Here is a 15,983-nt window from a genome sequence, read left to right on the forward strand (position 1 = left end):
AATGAAAAGAAATTGAAAGAAATGTAAGAGAAAATAATTGAAGAAGTTAGGCGACTGGGAGTCGACTGATCCGATTAATGTTGTTTTATTAAGTACTTATGGTTTTGGTAAGCCGTCTTCCAAATAGGAGAAATCAGATTTGCTAATTGGGTAGAAGTCCAATTATAGTTTTATTAAGTAGTACCGTATGATGATTCTGGTAGACCGTCTTCCAAATAGAAGAAATCAAATTTGCTAATTGGGTGGAAGTCCAATTATATATGGCGGACACGAGTACTTGATGCCTCAAAAGAGTTCGTGTAACACCGATTTATTTCAAGATTAACCAAATAATAATAAGAGATCAAAAAGTGGAAAGAAGTAGGCACATATCATGACTTGATGAGATCTTTGTGCACCCGGCTACGAATACATGCAACCATGTGTACACTTAGATTGGGAAGTGCAGACTATTATCGGTGGTATACAGCATCTTTGTGTAGCCGTAAAGCATTGCGCGGCCTGCGCCAAATGGAACACCACTCGTCTATCATGGTTGGTTCCTTGCTCTCCCTCTCAAGAGAGAGATTCCGAGTTCGAGTCCTCATGCTCGACTTCCGTTATAGTAACTGCTAACAACTAACCCGTAACATCCTATCGTATGGCAAAAACAAAAAGAATATCATAAAGTAAGTTTTGGTTTTGCAATTGTCATATCATAGTTTGACGAATGGGAATTTCAGCATGGTTATTTCTACAGGTGCTTAACATACTTCGAGCTGGAGATCATCTGGAACTGCAAAAATTAACGCATGTAATGTTTATACAAGTGCCACGATGTTCTTTTACATTTTGTACTACGTAATTGTGATGGTTAACCCTTAGGGGTTGGTCTAGTGGTCAAGGTCTCAGATACTATCAACTCCTTTGGGCCAATCCACATAAAGTATTTGCTTCTGCTTCAAGTGGAGCCCTCGCTTATAGACGCTAGGTTTATAGTACCCTAAGATTAGTCGAGGTGTGGGTAAGATTGTTCGGACACCTAGTTATAAAAAAAAAAATCATATAACTTCGTCTGCTATATATCTATATTTGGGTTAAAAGAAATGCAGCACTAATGAACATGCTGAAAACACTTAGAAAATGACGGTAATCATCATCATAACAAAAAATTAGAAGTTGGCGTTGTTATGTGGTTTACAAAGATAGAAGACAAACAGCTTCCCCTTCTAATGACTTCTGCTAAGGGTGGATAAATAACCCAGGCTGGAATCAAGACCTCGGCAATCCCAACAGAAGGACAGCCTCCGAGGAAATACTGCTTTAAACAATGGCAAGTCAGTAGTCATCATCATCGGAGAAGTTGCCCTCACTAAATTGCTCATATATCGGATATTCTCCATCACTGTTGTCGGCATCTTGCAATCCGTGGCCATCTACTCCACCGAACGGAAAACTACCAAAAAGCTCTTGCAAGTAGTTCTTTGAGATGTTGTCATTATCTATATCTGAGAAACATATAGGAAATTTGCGGTGATCATAGTGTCACTAGATCTCAAATAATTTGCTTCAGTGGCTAAGGTTGGTGTTGGCAAATACATCAAAAGGAAAATTCCTTTATCTAATTTGCCAAATATCCCATCTACAGTTGACCCATTGAACTACAGTGTGCATAGTACTACCGGGGATTCAAGGATCCAACACGAGTGGCAATATGTAAATGCAGCATTGCATCAAAGTAAATTGATCTCTAGCAGTCCGCATTATCAAACAATGAAATGCAAGCACAACACAAATTTGTTGGGAATAAATCTGTTTCTGAGCAACTTAAAAGAGAATGCATTGAGTTTCAGTACAAGAATTGTGAAACTTGTTGATTTGATGGTCTTTCGTTATTTTCGAAGGAGGCAATTAATAGAGTGGAAAACACATATTTCGTTGTTTCAAGGATACAAGAACAAGCCTTCGGAGCAAAATTGATATCTTCACCAGCCTACAAGCAAAAAAATACGAGAACAAAATTAGAAGAAAGGACAATATAACAGGCAAAGAGAGAAAGGATGCGCAATATAAGGAAAGATAAAAAAAAGAAGCAACCAAACCGTATTTGTTGAACTAAAGTCGCACTAGAAAATAAAACAGGCGACCATTTACCAGATGAAATGCCTCATTTGTGTCCAACTCCTCTTCATCTTTGTCATCGTCAATTTCAACTTCTTCATCTTCATCCTCGCCATCATCATCCAATTCCTCTTTATCTTCGTTGCCCACCAGTTCTGCTGCTTCTGCACCATAAAATTGAATCAACGAATATGGCTAATACAAGAAATCCACAAAACTTGATGGTTTATGAAATAAAACAGTGAAGACTACAAATGCCGCAACAAGAGTAAGTTAAGCCATGTAAAGGAATATATAAAAGCCAAAAAAAAAAAAAACACAATCTAAAGAAATAGGAAAATTGAATCTGAAGCAAGCAGAAGAGAGATAACACATGCTAGGCATAAAAATGCACGAGGTGACTAAAAAGTACAAAAAGTATGCGCATCCAAATATCCAATAGAAAATAAATTACGATATCTAAAATAACAAAAATATCATCAAGAAAGCATTGTAGTTAATTAACCTGCATTGGCTTGTTGAATCTCTTCATCAAGTCTCTTGTCCTTGGTATAAATCTGCATTCTCTTTGACTTGTTGAAGCGTTCTGAAGCAGATTTTAGCAAGGATTCTGCACCAGCTTTGGGGTATACTGAGAGGAACCTCACAGTTATACATAACCTCAAGCTATCAAGCACGCTTGATGGGAACCATCCTGTTGCACACTAGAAACCAAAGAGCCGAATTAGAAGAACAATGTTTAAATCCTTCGAGAAAATAACATGCATGCACAACAGACCATGTAAGTTCATGGTGTAAATGACAAGTGATTCGACACATGCAGAATAACTCTCCAACACAAGTGCACAAAAAATGCAGTCAAGGAATCCATATTGTTATCCATAGTCGCAAGATGGTAGACACAGGGACAGGATGCATCCTTCTCACTTCCAACGTACCACAAAAATTAGATCCACACACAGATGGTTTGCGTAGTTATAAATCATGCTTTTTCAAGCCCCCATTCCCCTAATCCAAAATAGAAGGAAACAGATACAAGCATATCACCAGGGATTATAAATGATAAATCAAAGCCCTCCATATGAACACAACGATGATTTGGTTCTGCAACAATTTTGTTTCCACTGGCACTATTTTTGTCCCACTTATTTCAAGTCATTTCTCCCTTTCTCTCTTTTTGGGAAGCATAGAAAACCGCTTACAATACTTGAACAAAAAATACAAATATATTTTAGAAAGCAAAACAACATTGCACAGCAAGACAAATCCGACATTTTAATAACCCTAGTAAAGTTGCCATATTTGGATCAGTTTAAAAACGTGAAGGAGCAATCTCAATCAACACCAATCAAAAGTAAATGAAACCAAAAAGGGAAAAAAATGATTTTTTTGTTTGTTTGTTAAAGAGAACCCACATCATTTGCTCAAACACTGCACAATACTTTCATATTCAGACATTATGGGCATTACATCTACCCCACAGGCAAAGTACTCACTTGGCATGGTGAGGGACACACACCCTACCCCACACACAGCGTGGTCACTCGGCATAGCGAGGAACACACACCTTACCCAATCCTGGTACTCTTGATTTGATCAATGTTACACTGACTTGGGTAGGACTCCATCCCCAGAGCTAGTTCAATGAGCTAGTTATTGAACTGAGGGAGCTCTCAAGCTTATTATCTACTACACAACACTTTCACATCCAGGCAACGTGGGACTTCACCTCACAATGAGAACTTGAACCCACATCATTTGCTTAGCCTCCTTCCTTCTTCCAACGTTTAAAAAGAATGGTTTCACACAATTCAATTCTTGAGAACATACATGCTATTTTTTCGATCAGTGCAGGGAAGGACAGTTTGTCATGGCCGAAGCAGGAAAAATTTTAAGTCAAACCTCAAGTGTTATTATTAACATTTTAGTTGGTCATCTTTCTGGGATAGAAGTGTGGATATCAAGACTCCTTTCGAAAGTTGGCTTCTTATCCATTGGTAACTTGATTTGAATAAAGCAAATTCATGTGGATTGGTTTGGATAATCATGATAGGAGATCCACTAGCCCTCTCATTACTCATTGTGATCTAGAGAGGGAGTGATGGTCATTGATCTTTACAATGTTGGGGGTGGAATAAGAGTTGCTGCTGAAGGTGATGGAAGTTCTTTGCTCTTGGAGGGGAGCGATACGCCATAGAAGAAGGAAGGACGCTTAACTATTTGCCCTCATGGCAGTGTTGTAGATTGTTTGGGAGAGCACAATAGGGAAGCTTGGACGGGAAATAGGCACCTATTTTCAAGCTTACAAGCAAAGTTCCCTGTTTATGGCTAGTTGTCAGACTTTAGAGTCCAGTGTGATGTAATGGTCACGTTTAATTTCTTTATCTATAGTGTTGTCCCTTTAGTGCCACTCTAAGAACACAAAAGTGAACGCGGGGCATGGACACCTTTAGTGCCACTCTAAGAAGTAAATATATGACCTATACTCCCTTTCTACTCTTACTTACACAATAAGGCACTTGGCCTTCCCATTATGTCTTCAGAAACTCCTACTTCACAATTTTTTCTCCCCAGAGTTATTAGGCCAGTGAGCTTCTTATTCTGTTGAATAGACAGTAGCACTTCCAGTAATTGTATTCAGTTCAAAACCTCACACACAGGCAAATTATGCCCTGCACCTGCCCTCTTTTCACACCGAAATTCTTGTACAGTTGCCATAGACAACCCCTTGGACTTGTCTGGTCAAGTTGCAATGTGGAACTCCTGTCGTTCGTGAGGTGACGGAAAAAACTGCCAAAAGAGGAATTTTGACACAATAGCTGAAAGATTGACTAAGTGGTCCAACTCTTTTGTTGAACTTTCTGCTCTTTTCTGTAACCAGAAGTTCCAGCAGAGGTTCACCACCGAAGTAGCCCATGCACATCAACCCCAACTGCCATAGCTGAGCCAGAATATCTCTCGTATATACACATACAGACAGACATATGAATCCCAATGAAACTCCCAAAAATCTTCCTCCCTCTGTAATCACCACTTGTATCTCCCTCCCTCCATCGTCACCACTAAAATCTGGATATGAAAAGCTATAAAAGAAAAAAGCAAACTGAACACCGTTTTGGGTTTAATGTTTTAAAGAGTATCATGCCTCAATGGATTTTTATATTTTGCAAGCGTTTTAAAGAACAAATTGTCTAACATAGTTACATAAACTTTGGTAGCAATTGCACTCTTGCATTCAAGTCTTTTCAACTGCATATGTTCCATGGCTCTATCTCCATGTTTGTTTGGTATCCATTTGTTTGAATGTCTATCTAATTCTCCAAGTGAGAGGGAGGTGGTACCTGAGGATAGGCTTGAGAGAGCTTGGCTTACATTGTTGAGCCTATCTCTCGGCATCTTATGCCAATTAGGATGGCAATAAGATACAATAACCACAAATTGATTACAGACAATATACTCCCTCCGTCCCAAATTGTTTGTCCTGTCTGCAAAACTAGGACTAAAAAATAATGCACTTCTTTCAAGAAATAATTCAAACTTTTTTCATAAATTAAAAGAACTCATCAATATCTAGTGAATTGTTGAAAAAAAATTGATTTTTTCTTACAAAAATTGTATTATTTTTACGTCCTCATTTTTGCGGACCGGACAAAGATTATGGGACGGAGGGAGTAGATGATTTTGGCTGTCTTTTAGCTGCAAGAAAATTACTTTAAAAGTTAAAACCATCAATTTAGTAGAAACGAACACTGCAAGTTGCCTGCTGCGGAGGTTTCCTAATCTCCTCTTGAATGTAGTCATCCACAAGTTCAAAAAGCTGTAATGAAGTTTGGTACTTGTAAGGAAAAACCCGAAACGAGCATATATCTTCCCATCGATGCTTCAACCTAAATGATACGGAAGTAGAATTATTTGGCTGGCAATTGAGTAATATGAACCATAAATAGTAAGTATAATTGTAAGTGTGGGTTTCGCTGGATAACCAATAGATTACACAGAATCACACTACAAAGAGCAGAACAAATGAAACAACAGAAGTTTCCCATCCAACGAAGTCCGGACAAAGGAGTGAGTTGCGTCCTTCACCTCTCACATCATCTTTGGTTGACAATAACACATATAATGGTGCAATAATGTCTGCTCATACTTTTTCTTTGCATGCTAGGGACTTGAGGTGTAACGACCCGCGCCAGCTGACCTGCTAACCCTTAGCCTAACCACGTGGCTCAAAAGTTAACCTCGGGTTATATAGTAGCTGGTCGAAATTCGTTATATCCTATTTCATTTTCACAATTCTAGGCAATGGGGAACTGTTGCCCAATGGGCTCTGACAATCTCACCACCTTATAATGCAACGTTCCCGTTGCATTGGCCCATCAACCTTTTCCTGGTGGCCATGGTGTGACACTTAGTTCTGCACACCACATTAGTGCACTCGTACCAGATTTTAGAGGTGACCCCCACCATGTAGACTAGGGTTGTGCTCTGATACCAACTGTAACGACCCACGCCAGCTGATTTGCTAACCCTTAGCCTAACCACGTGGCTCAAAAGGATAATCTCGGGTTATCCAGTAGCTGGTCGGAATTCATTATATACTATTTCATTTTCACAATTCTAGGTGATGTGGGACTGTTGCCCAATGGGCTCTCACATGAGGTGTCTGAGGGCTATCATTTAGGGGTGAGCACTGGTCGGTTTTACTGCTCACCCGCCACCCCAGCCGACCCTTTGGGTTTGGAAACTGAGCATCCAATTTTGACCCGTGGGCTGTTTGAAACCAAAATGAACCGGGTAAAACAGATTCGACCGGATTAGCTTGGTTGGCCTTCTCCTCTTTCTTTCCCAATCATCAAAAATTACAGAGGTTTAGCAGTCTAAACCCCCAAAATGAAACACAAAATCAAACTGCAAAGGCATGGATGGATGTGTATAAGGGGTTTCACTGATGGAAGGGGGTAGATAGAAGCGAGAAGGGGGTGAGGGTTCTGTTGGTGCAGATCAGAAATGGAGAGGGAAACTATAGAAAAATCCTACGGCTGAGGTTCGCAGCCACACTCCGATCTGGACTTGCCGACCCACTTTATCTACGGTTCATACGAGTTTCACTGTTACATGTGCTACTTGGTGAGAGATGAGTTGATATGTGTTCTAGGTTCTCACATCTTTTAATAGTGAAACAGGAAAGAAACGCACCCAAGAAGAGAGAGAGAGAGAGAGAGAGAGAGAGAGAGAGAGAGAGAGAGAGAGAGAGATGCACGTGGAGAGTTAAACAGACAACGTCCAAAAGAGATCAGAGCAATCTGAATAGCAACTAGAAACCTGCCCCGAGGAAGAGACATAATATACTAACACTATATTGGTCAGTTTGGGTGAGACAGTTTTGTTCAGCCGTCTCCCGCTACACGTCCGGAAACAAGCAAAATTCTGAAGCTGACCAATCTCAACCGCTGAAGGATTCTTAACCGTTCGATTGGGATACTCAGTTATGTGCTAACCCCTCATTCTCTAATGGTTGGATGGAAGACTAGATTACATTGGTGTCATTTTTTGAACAATAGTCCAAGTTATCTGTAATTTGGATCAAACATACATATCAAGGGTGACTTGGTAACACAAAAATTAATACTTCGCGTCTGGCTTCAATGAGAAATGTTGCGCTTTGATATGCCAGTGCAATACACGTTCAATGTGGCCACAGAAAGTAGAATATCACCAGTCATTTATCTGATCTAATAGTCATCACATGTTCCTTTTAGTAGGTGATGTTAAATTGCTCAAATCTCAATCCTAAAGGACCAAATGTTTTGATAATTTGATGCGAGTCAATTACATTATCACAAACAAAGTCAAAGTGGGGCACCATCGTAACTATCGGAAAAAAACAAACTCGTCTAATAAAGGTAAAACTTGATGAACTTACCCTGTAGCTACAGTAACATCATAGCTACGTAACGATGGGGGGACCCGAAAATCAATTCTCTGATATCTGATCAAGAAAATCTTAGGGTAAGCATCGAAATATATTGCCATAAAACTACAAGAGAAATACAAATACTGATAGCAGTATCGAATACGACCAGTTATTTTATTCAGGGCAGAGCTCTTACATGCGAGATTCAGGATCTTTGCGAGGATCATAACCCTTTCTGATCCAGAACCTAAGGAATGGCCCATTTGAAAAGTAATAAGCTGCTCTGAAAAGAAGCCTGTCAGAAAAACAAAATACAAGGTCACTGCAGAATAACATATCCAATTGCCTGATATTAACCAGTTCATCAATTTCAATCAACGGAAATGCATTATGTAAACATAGGCCTAATCTCAGGAAACCCACCTTCTAAGGGTATGATCCCCAAATTGTACACCGTCATCAAGCAAGCGCTCAGCTAATGAACTTTTGACCCATATAGGACGCTCATCAAAGAGCTTACATACAGCCATTTGCCACTCCCATTGCTCCGACTTTTCGGGTATGTATTTCTCCCAAGACACTTTCTTAGGTATCTGTATGAATGTTCTAAGTGCAACAAAAACTAGACAGCAAGCTATACAGTATATGAATTTCCATATAGTGGCACGATTCATAAACAAGATGGTGTTTCAATCAGGTATTTATCTTTTGTAATCATATGCACTAATGTTACGTTGATATCCTTTCCTAGAGACAACACGTTTTAAAGCTAAGAGGGTCTAGCCCAAAGCAGAGAGTCCAATGAGTTACTGCAGGTGGGTTCATCCTACAGTTATTGCCAAGTCAAACGAGTTGCTAGGACAGTTAAACTGCACTAGATTGGTAAAACATCATCATTATCATAAACAACAACAAAAACTATCAAAACAAAGGCACAGAAAAAAAAACACATAAAAGGAAAAAAAGTTCACAAATAAAAACCACCAGACACATGCTACCCACCAATCCCTCAAATAAAATCAAGGAATCTCTTGAAAGGAGAACATTCTAGCCCAAAAAGAATACAAATAGAAAAACCTCCTTGAGAAACCACAAATATGTATTTGGTCAATTGCTTTCATTTCCTTATTAATGGCATCTGTCACTTAGTTTTCATTTGGCGCATGTCCTCTTATATAAACAGGAAATTACGAAATGGTTATAAATATTATCTACCTAAAATTAAAAATGACAAGTGCAAAACTATGATAGGACGGACTTCAGAGCAGCAAATAACAGAACATCCAATGAAAACTAGTAATACAAACGCGTCCCAGTTGTTAACACATACAATCGAATGAACCAAGTAAGCAATTAGGGTATCTTTGAAGCAAATAGGATATCTTTTATGTAAAAGTCAATTGCTAGGCATGGCTCTATTTCCATCTGCACCAAATGAAATTAAAAAAATGAGTTACTCCCTCAACAACCTATGGTAAGATTTAATAAAAAAATTCCAATAGAGATGTCAACAATTTGGCTACCCAAAACTACTTCATAGCATCTGAAAAGATGCACAACATAGATATAATACCAACCAAAAAATTCAAACTTTCAGGACAAGATCATGTTAACTAAAGAAGCAGGTTTCTCAAGAGTAAGTATGCACATAGGCAAAGATTCATTGAAGAAATCAGACAACTAGGAAGGAAACTTTTCCAGAAATGGTGAAAAGTTATTGGACTTTCAAGTTGCACAAATGCAGTAAAGAACAACTTACAAATGATATTGAATTACCCTTTTCTTAATACAATGAACCAACAGAAGTACATTGCAGCATAAACAAACGTTCATATGCATGTTTGCTAATTATCCTTTGTGCCACCCACTACACCTTATCAGCTAATAATAATATATGTGCCTTAAATAAATAACTGCAATAGTGGTGGTGCATGTTGTCACAGTGAAGCAACTTTCGAATGCATCATTCCACCCCATGCCTTTTTCAGCCCCAAGGATGAGATTCTTAAGGTTGGTTGTCTATATGGATATTCGTAATAATAGCTTGGTCCACAGTTTACTTACTTTTGAGGGGCATTTAAATCTCCATTTTCCATAAAACTGAAATGTAAACAAATGAGAAGTAACCGGAACACTTAATTTGTACATTTTTTTTTTGTTGAAAGGCTTAAGTTGTACATTAACAGAGCCATAAATCTACAGCTTAAGCCTGCACAACTAAAAGAATTTTATACTACTAAGCATGACCAAAAAGAATACCTCCCAACGGTGTTGAATAACTCCCTTTTGTTTTTTCTTCGAGCTCAGGCTTACTGATGGTTTTAACCTGGAAGGCCGTAAAACTAGGTCAAATCAACTTCAAAGCATTCTAGCATATGATCCATGATTATCTACTTACCAGGGATCAAGACACAAAGCAATGAACTTCTAGTCTTGATTATATCAAAATTAAATTACAGTTAATAAATTTGAATAACTAAGTTACAAAAGAAAACAAAACAAGGTGAAGAATGTTACACGACTTTCTCTGGTACATCCTTTATTGAGAAAAGTGGAGGCACTAGAATCATCAAATCCTCCTGATCCACGTCCATAAGACCACCCTTCTCTATAAAGTTGGACACAAAAAGGAGGAAATTTGGATATAAATGAGCATAAGCAGTTCACTTTTATTTGCATTTTTTAAACCATGAAAGTTGAAGGCTAACCAAATTGAGGTTCCATATCTGCCCAGTTTCTCTTCTTTCTCCGAGCAACATCCGCATGAACAGAAAGAACATGCTGGTAATCTACCATTCCTTTATGAACAAAAAATACACAGGCGAAGAAATGAACAAAAAATGATAGAGAAAATGGTAAGGGAAAATAAAAAAAGGAAAAAGTAAGAACCTAGAATGCAAACTAACAACCAAGTCTTTTCTAACCGTTGAAATGATATGCCTCTGAGATTCGAGAAACAATATTAGCAGAAAGATCATCTTGCACTTCTTGAGAAGACCGTGCCTCCACTTCTGCCGGTAAACTAGTTGAAGCACTTTGACTTTCATTCACTTGATCAGTTTTGACGGATTGGGGACAACTCATACGACTAATATGGATCTCGTCTTCTGACACACATTTTGATATGTTGTTAAAGTCCTCAGTATTTTGGCCATTCCTATCTTTCCTTTTAGATATCCTCAAGAGAAAATTATTACAGGGTTGAAGCTCGCCAAAAACAGGGTGTGAGTATGGATCCTCTGGGCGAAAATGGAGCTCCAACTTGTTTGACTGCAAGCAACGAGCCTGCAGATAATGGCCTAGCAGACATTAGCAAGTTTTTCGTAGAATAAGTTTGGGTTTCATGGATTTGATTATTCTGCAATCCGCATGTTTACAGCATTAAGTAAAAAGTATAGGACAATCTAGCAAGGGTTTAGCAAGAAACAATAGTAAAATCAGACGGAAAACCAACAAGATCCATAAAACAATAGTCAAATAAAAAAGAGGACCAATAAGCTCCATTGAAAGAGCTGGTACACATCAAAACGTTCTTTTCGTCACTTTTTCCTATCTATTTTTCCTTTTTCTTTTTTTCCCCTGGTGCCGTGTGTATTTAGAAAAACCAAGCCTATCAAATTGAGCATAGGTAAAAAGTTTAGTTGCACAAGTTGGGGGCAGAGGTGAGGGCGAGGGCGCAGAGGACCACATAAACTCCTTGTCTGGGAGCGCCAGGGGAGCGTTTAAAATAATTTACAAGTAAGATTAAAGTTCATAGTTCGTGTCAAGTGTCAACTGCAAATACTGTTTAAGAGCATCAACAATTGGTGTTTTAAAAAGTGTTTTAGTGCCATTATTTAAGAGTTGGTAATGTTTGTGGGTTTGGTACTCCAATGGGTGCACTATCTCATGTTGTAGCATGCGATAGCTTGGAAGTGTTTTAGAAAGTGTACTAGTTTTAGGGAAAGTCTTAACCAACGAGAGAGAGAGAGAGAGACTTAGTAGGTGAGAGGACTTTCGGAATTCCCTGATATGCGAAGGCAGTAAGTACTTCTATAACACTATAAATGCACCGATGAGTTCAGCTAAAAAGGTTAAGAAGTTGAAATAGAAAGAAAATACAAACAACTTCTAACAAATATCACTTCAACTAGATAATGAAAAGCGGATATGCATAAAGGAGGACAATTTGGTCTCCATGAATGAGCCACGCCATGAAAACACATACAGCCATTTGTCTGAAACAGCATCACCAAATAACAGCAAGATGGTACACTTTCCAAAAGGAAAGTTTCTTCTGTTTGTCAAACCGAAAGGATCCTGCAAGCAGGCAAGCAAACAAACAAACTCGGGGGAAAATCATCTTGTTCACTTTCTTTTGCATTGATTCATATGAGAACTGTAGCTAAAATCTTGCCAACACTCCTTAAAGAAGGAACCAAAACATAATATAAATGCCAAATACTGAAAACCACGGATATGTTACACGGACACAGCATGTCACAGACACGTGGACTTTTTAAACTCTTAGAAGCACTGGCACAGACACGGAGATTGGGCTATGGACACAACACGGCACAAGAACCCAGAAAAAAGTTTCATGAATTGTGACATGACATGCTGGGGACACCTTGAATATACACTATATGTACACTCAGTGTACGCCATTCGCATCAAGAAATAAAATTTTATTTCTATCAAATTACGGATAGAAGACATAAGACCTTAGCAGCAGGGAGCTTCTAAAACGTTGCCGCTCCCACTTTATAAGAGCGCTCCTAACGAAGGAGCTTGACTGGAGCCCGTTCCCATTGAGATGGGAGCTCACTCCTTACGAAGATGGGAGCTTTTGTACAATTCTTATATAGAAAAACAGGGATTTACCAATTGGCTTTATAAATTGGTCTTCAATTTAACTTATATATATAGCCCACGTCATGATATCTTGAAAAGCAAACCATATATCGTAACACTAGCCCATTTCTTACACTATCGGTGGACTTGAACCATGTTTTTACTCCCTCAAATGATTGTACTTTTCTAAGTGCGAATTCTATGTTACATATTTTTTGTGATACATGTACACATTCCTTTCATGCTCCCAACCTTGGGAACTTCTATATTCGCCCACTCTCATGCTTCCACTCCTGCTCCCGCTTCGTGCAACTAAGCATACGACATATGCAACGACAACCACTACTAAATAAGAATTAAGCAACTAACCATCTAAGGATTATTTTCGGAATTACATTAATAGGAAACACATATGGATGTGTTCGATTCGATGCGACTCCAGATTTTATCTGAACGTGTTCTTGTGAGAGACATGCCTGACACTTATGAGAGAGACTGGTAGACGTGTCCATGCTTCCCCACCCAAACAAAATCGCAATAGCAGCATACATGCATATCGTTGTACCATAACTAGATTAATAGCAAAATCAAGAACAATGGACGAATCCATGGACAATTAGATGCATACAAAACATGTGTCCTGGTGCACATACCTTGAGGATCCCTTCGCTTCCTCCAAGAGTCTCGACAGCACGTGTGGTTGATGAAGGATAGCCAGGGTAGTGAACTGCAAAAGCCTCAGTACTTGGAAAATTTCCGGAAATAGTCCCCTCTTTTATAACCCCCATAAATGCTGTTTCACATCAACTGCATCATTACATATACACACAATATTGCGCCTTTTCCCCTCTTCCACTCTTTGTGCCTTTGCTTAATACAAAGTTAGAGTTTCATCTGCATGCGTCCAAAAGGAAAATTTGAAATTAGGATATTTCACTCCCACGAAGAGGAAAAATAAAATAAAATAAAATAAAGAATGAGCAGACAAAGTCTAGACTTCAATAACCTACTATAACTTCTTGGAATCTGTGAAGAGCTATTCTTCAACCAGGCATTCAAGAATAGTGAAATACCAAGGGAAAAATGGCAAAATAAAGATAAAACAGTAATAAAAGAAGAAGGGTTAAGGAATCCTGATTTTCCAGCAGATAGCATTGTTTTAGATTCCGTAAATTGGGGAGCACTAAAAAACAGCAATTTCTAATTCTTCCACCAAAAATGTCTTGGTTTCTGTTTTCTAGTCTAAGACACTAACAAGTCACCACAACATTCAAGCTCAAAGTTTGATGATTTATGACAAAAGCTAAGTACATGATGCAATAATGACTAGTACATCTTCAATATCTTCAAATTTGATGATATTTCCAAATAATGGAGCCAGGAAAAGGAACATTGCAAAGAGAAAGTACATATAATAAGTTAACCAATGATATTGAATGTTCAAGACTGTCATTCCTTATTCTATTTATGGAATGCCTTGCTATAAACAGTACTAGTCAAGTCCACAAAAAGCAACAAAGGAGGTCAGGTCCAGTTATGAAATTGGGTGCCAAGGACAGGTCAATCTCAACATGGAACTTTACCATAATCAAGTTCCATCTCCTTTACCCTGCACGAATTAAATACTCCAGAAGATCAATGGCAATAACAATTAAAACATATAAATTGCTATCTTGTTATGCTCCTTGTTTTCCTTTTTATTCTCTCTCTCTCTCTCTCTCTCTCTCTCTCTCTCTCTCTCTCTCTCTCTCTCTCTCTCTCTCTCTCAGATATATACGTGCACAGGCACACACAGGCACATACAGATCATTGTTTCTTAGCATGGCTAACTTGCTCATCAGGCCTTTGAATCATCAAGATGGGCCACAATGGGCCAACAGGATCACCTCCAAAGTAAACATCTCGCGTAATAAAAACCAAGTCACATTGGAAGTAAATTGTCACGTACAAACAGCAAATAGCCAGACAAACGGGTAACTGCAAATTAATAATAAAGCGAAAGTCTACAAACTCACCCAATTTTATAAAATAGTGGAACGAATGCTAAGAGGGGTTTGCGGGGCAGGGGTTTTGCGAGCTTCCTAAGGCTAAGACCCAAAGCTTCCAAGGTATTGGCAATATAGATAGATGCAAGGGGGAGAGAGACGAATTAGAGAGAGAGAGAGAGAGAGCTGCTTGGTGGGAAGGGTAGGGCTCGAGAGAGGGGGACTCGCAATGGGAAAGTGTTGATCAGCAAAGGGGAGTTGTGTTTGTATGGCTGCAAATTTTAGAGTTCGACTAGAAATCTCGAGGGTTTCATGTCGTGTGACTGCGAGGTAGGGTTTTTAATTTAGTCGAGAGAGAGAGAGAGGAAGTGCTGGGCTTGCTGGCACTAGGAACGCTTCACAGCGGTGCCACCGCTGGAACAGAGGCTCCGAACGGCCTCCACTTCGGTGGGGCAGGCCTCCGCCACCAGGCACTCCGCCAATGATCGGTTCAAGTGGCGGCATGCCGCCTCCTGCCCCGGACCCTTGGGGACACGACGGTGGCACTCGCTCAGGGCCCGGTGCAACCGCACCGACCCGTGGCTTCCTGCTGACAAGTCTTATATCGGCCCCACAAACCGTATTTTTTTGGTAGATTAGCTTAATATGAAAGAGAGACTTACAATTCTGCAAGTACAAATTAACTGAAGCACATTTTGCCCATAGCAATTATATAGTAAAGATACAAAACCCAATAAACCTGTAATCTGTAAGAGTGCCTTAGGATTTGTTCGATCAAACAACCCTAATACAACAACGGAAAGTTAGGGTTTTTGTTCGAATTTCAATCAAACAAACCTAATGAAACAACGAAAAGCTAGAGTTTTGATGGATCAAGCAGCAAAAAAAGTGGAAAACTGAGGGAGAAAGGGGATGAATGAATGACTGAACCTGATAGTACTCTCTGAGAAAGCTTGGCTAGAGCGTCCGGTGAGACGAATTGGAGGTTTAAGAGTCAAGTTCTGGGTTGGGCCGGGTTAACACTTTTCAAGGAATTGTAGCCACACTAGACTGAACTCGACCCGGACAAGAAAGAGCAACTAAGTCTATATCTCTTTCTGCTCCAAATATGCAAATTTTAAGCTGCCTTTTTGTAAATTTATAAGTTTGAA

At 39.2% G+C, this 15,983-nt stretch overlaps 1 protein-coding gene across 6 annotated transcripts; it reads right to left on the reverse strand.

The window, feature by feature from the left end:
* Window positions 1-1,094: 1,094 nt before the first annotated feature.
* LOC131301813 (uncharacterized) lies at window positions 1,095-15,885 on the reverse strand. Of its 6 annotated transcripts, XM_058328262.1 has the most exons (16): window positions 15,572-15,683; window positions 14,341-14,456; window positions 13,501-13,741; window positions 10,939-11,299; window positions 10,723-10,812; window positions 10,532-10,622; window positions 10,274-10,340; window positions 9,396-9,439; window positions 8,438-8,608; window positions 8,211-8,309; window positions 8,024-8,089; window positions 5,849-5,987; window positions 2,606-2,804; window positions 2,134-2,261; window positions 1,933-1,972; window positions 1,095-1,487 (listed from the first exon to the last, which is right to left on the reverse strand). In XM_058328262.1, exons 3-16 carry the CDS (start codon window positions 13,633-13,635, stop codon window positions 1,318-1,320), a joined length of 1,800 nt encoding a protein of 599 aa, XP_058184245.1. In that variant the 5' UTR covers window positions 13,636-13,741; window positions 14,341-14,456; window positions 15,572-15,683; the 3' UTR covers window positions 1,095-1,317. The 6 variants fall into 6 exon arrangements, with proteins under 6 accessions (XP_058184245.1, XP_058184242.1, XP_058184243.1 ...); XM_058328259.1 differs by lacking the exons at window positions 14,341-14,456; window positions 15,572-15,683 and adding an exon at window positions 15,763-15,885 and having other exon boundaries at window positions 2,134-2,264; XM_058328260.1 differs by lacking the exon at window positions 14,341-14,456 and having other exon boundaries at window positions 2,134-2,264; window positions 14,863-15,782.
* Window positions 15,886-15,983: the final 98 nt, after the last annotated feature.

This window comes from Rhododendron vialii, chromosome 9a, assembly GCF_030253575.1.
Source record: "Rhododendron vialii isolate Sample 1 chromosome 9a, ASM3025357v1".
NCBI lineage: Eukaryota > Viridiplantae > Streptophyta > Magnoliopsida > Ericales > Ericaceae > Rhododendron > Rhododendron vialii.

Bases quoted from the DNA above. Each gene is read 5' to 3' on its own strand.
- LOC131301813 (XM_058328259.1), bottom strand. From the start codon at position 13,635: ATGGGGGTTATAAAAGAGGGGACTATTTCCGGAAATTTTCCAAGTACT. The intron at 10,341-10,531 runs GTAACATTCTTC...ACGGCCTTCCAG, and splicing joins GATGTACCAGAGAAAGTCGT to GTTAAAACCATCAGTAAGCC. The intron at 9,440-10,273 runs GTATTCTTTTTG...CATTTGGTGCAG, and splicing joins TTATTCAACACCGTTGGGAG to ATGGAAATAGAGCCATGCCT.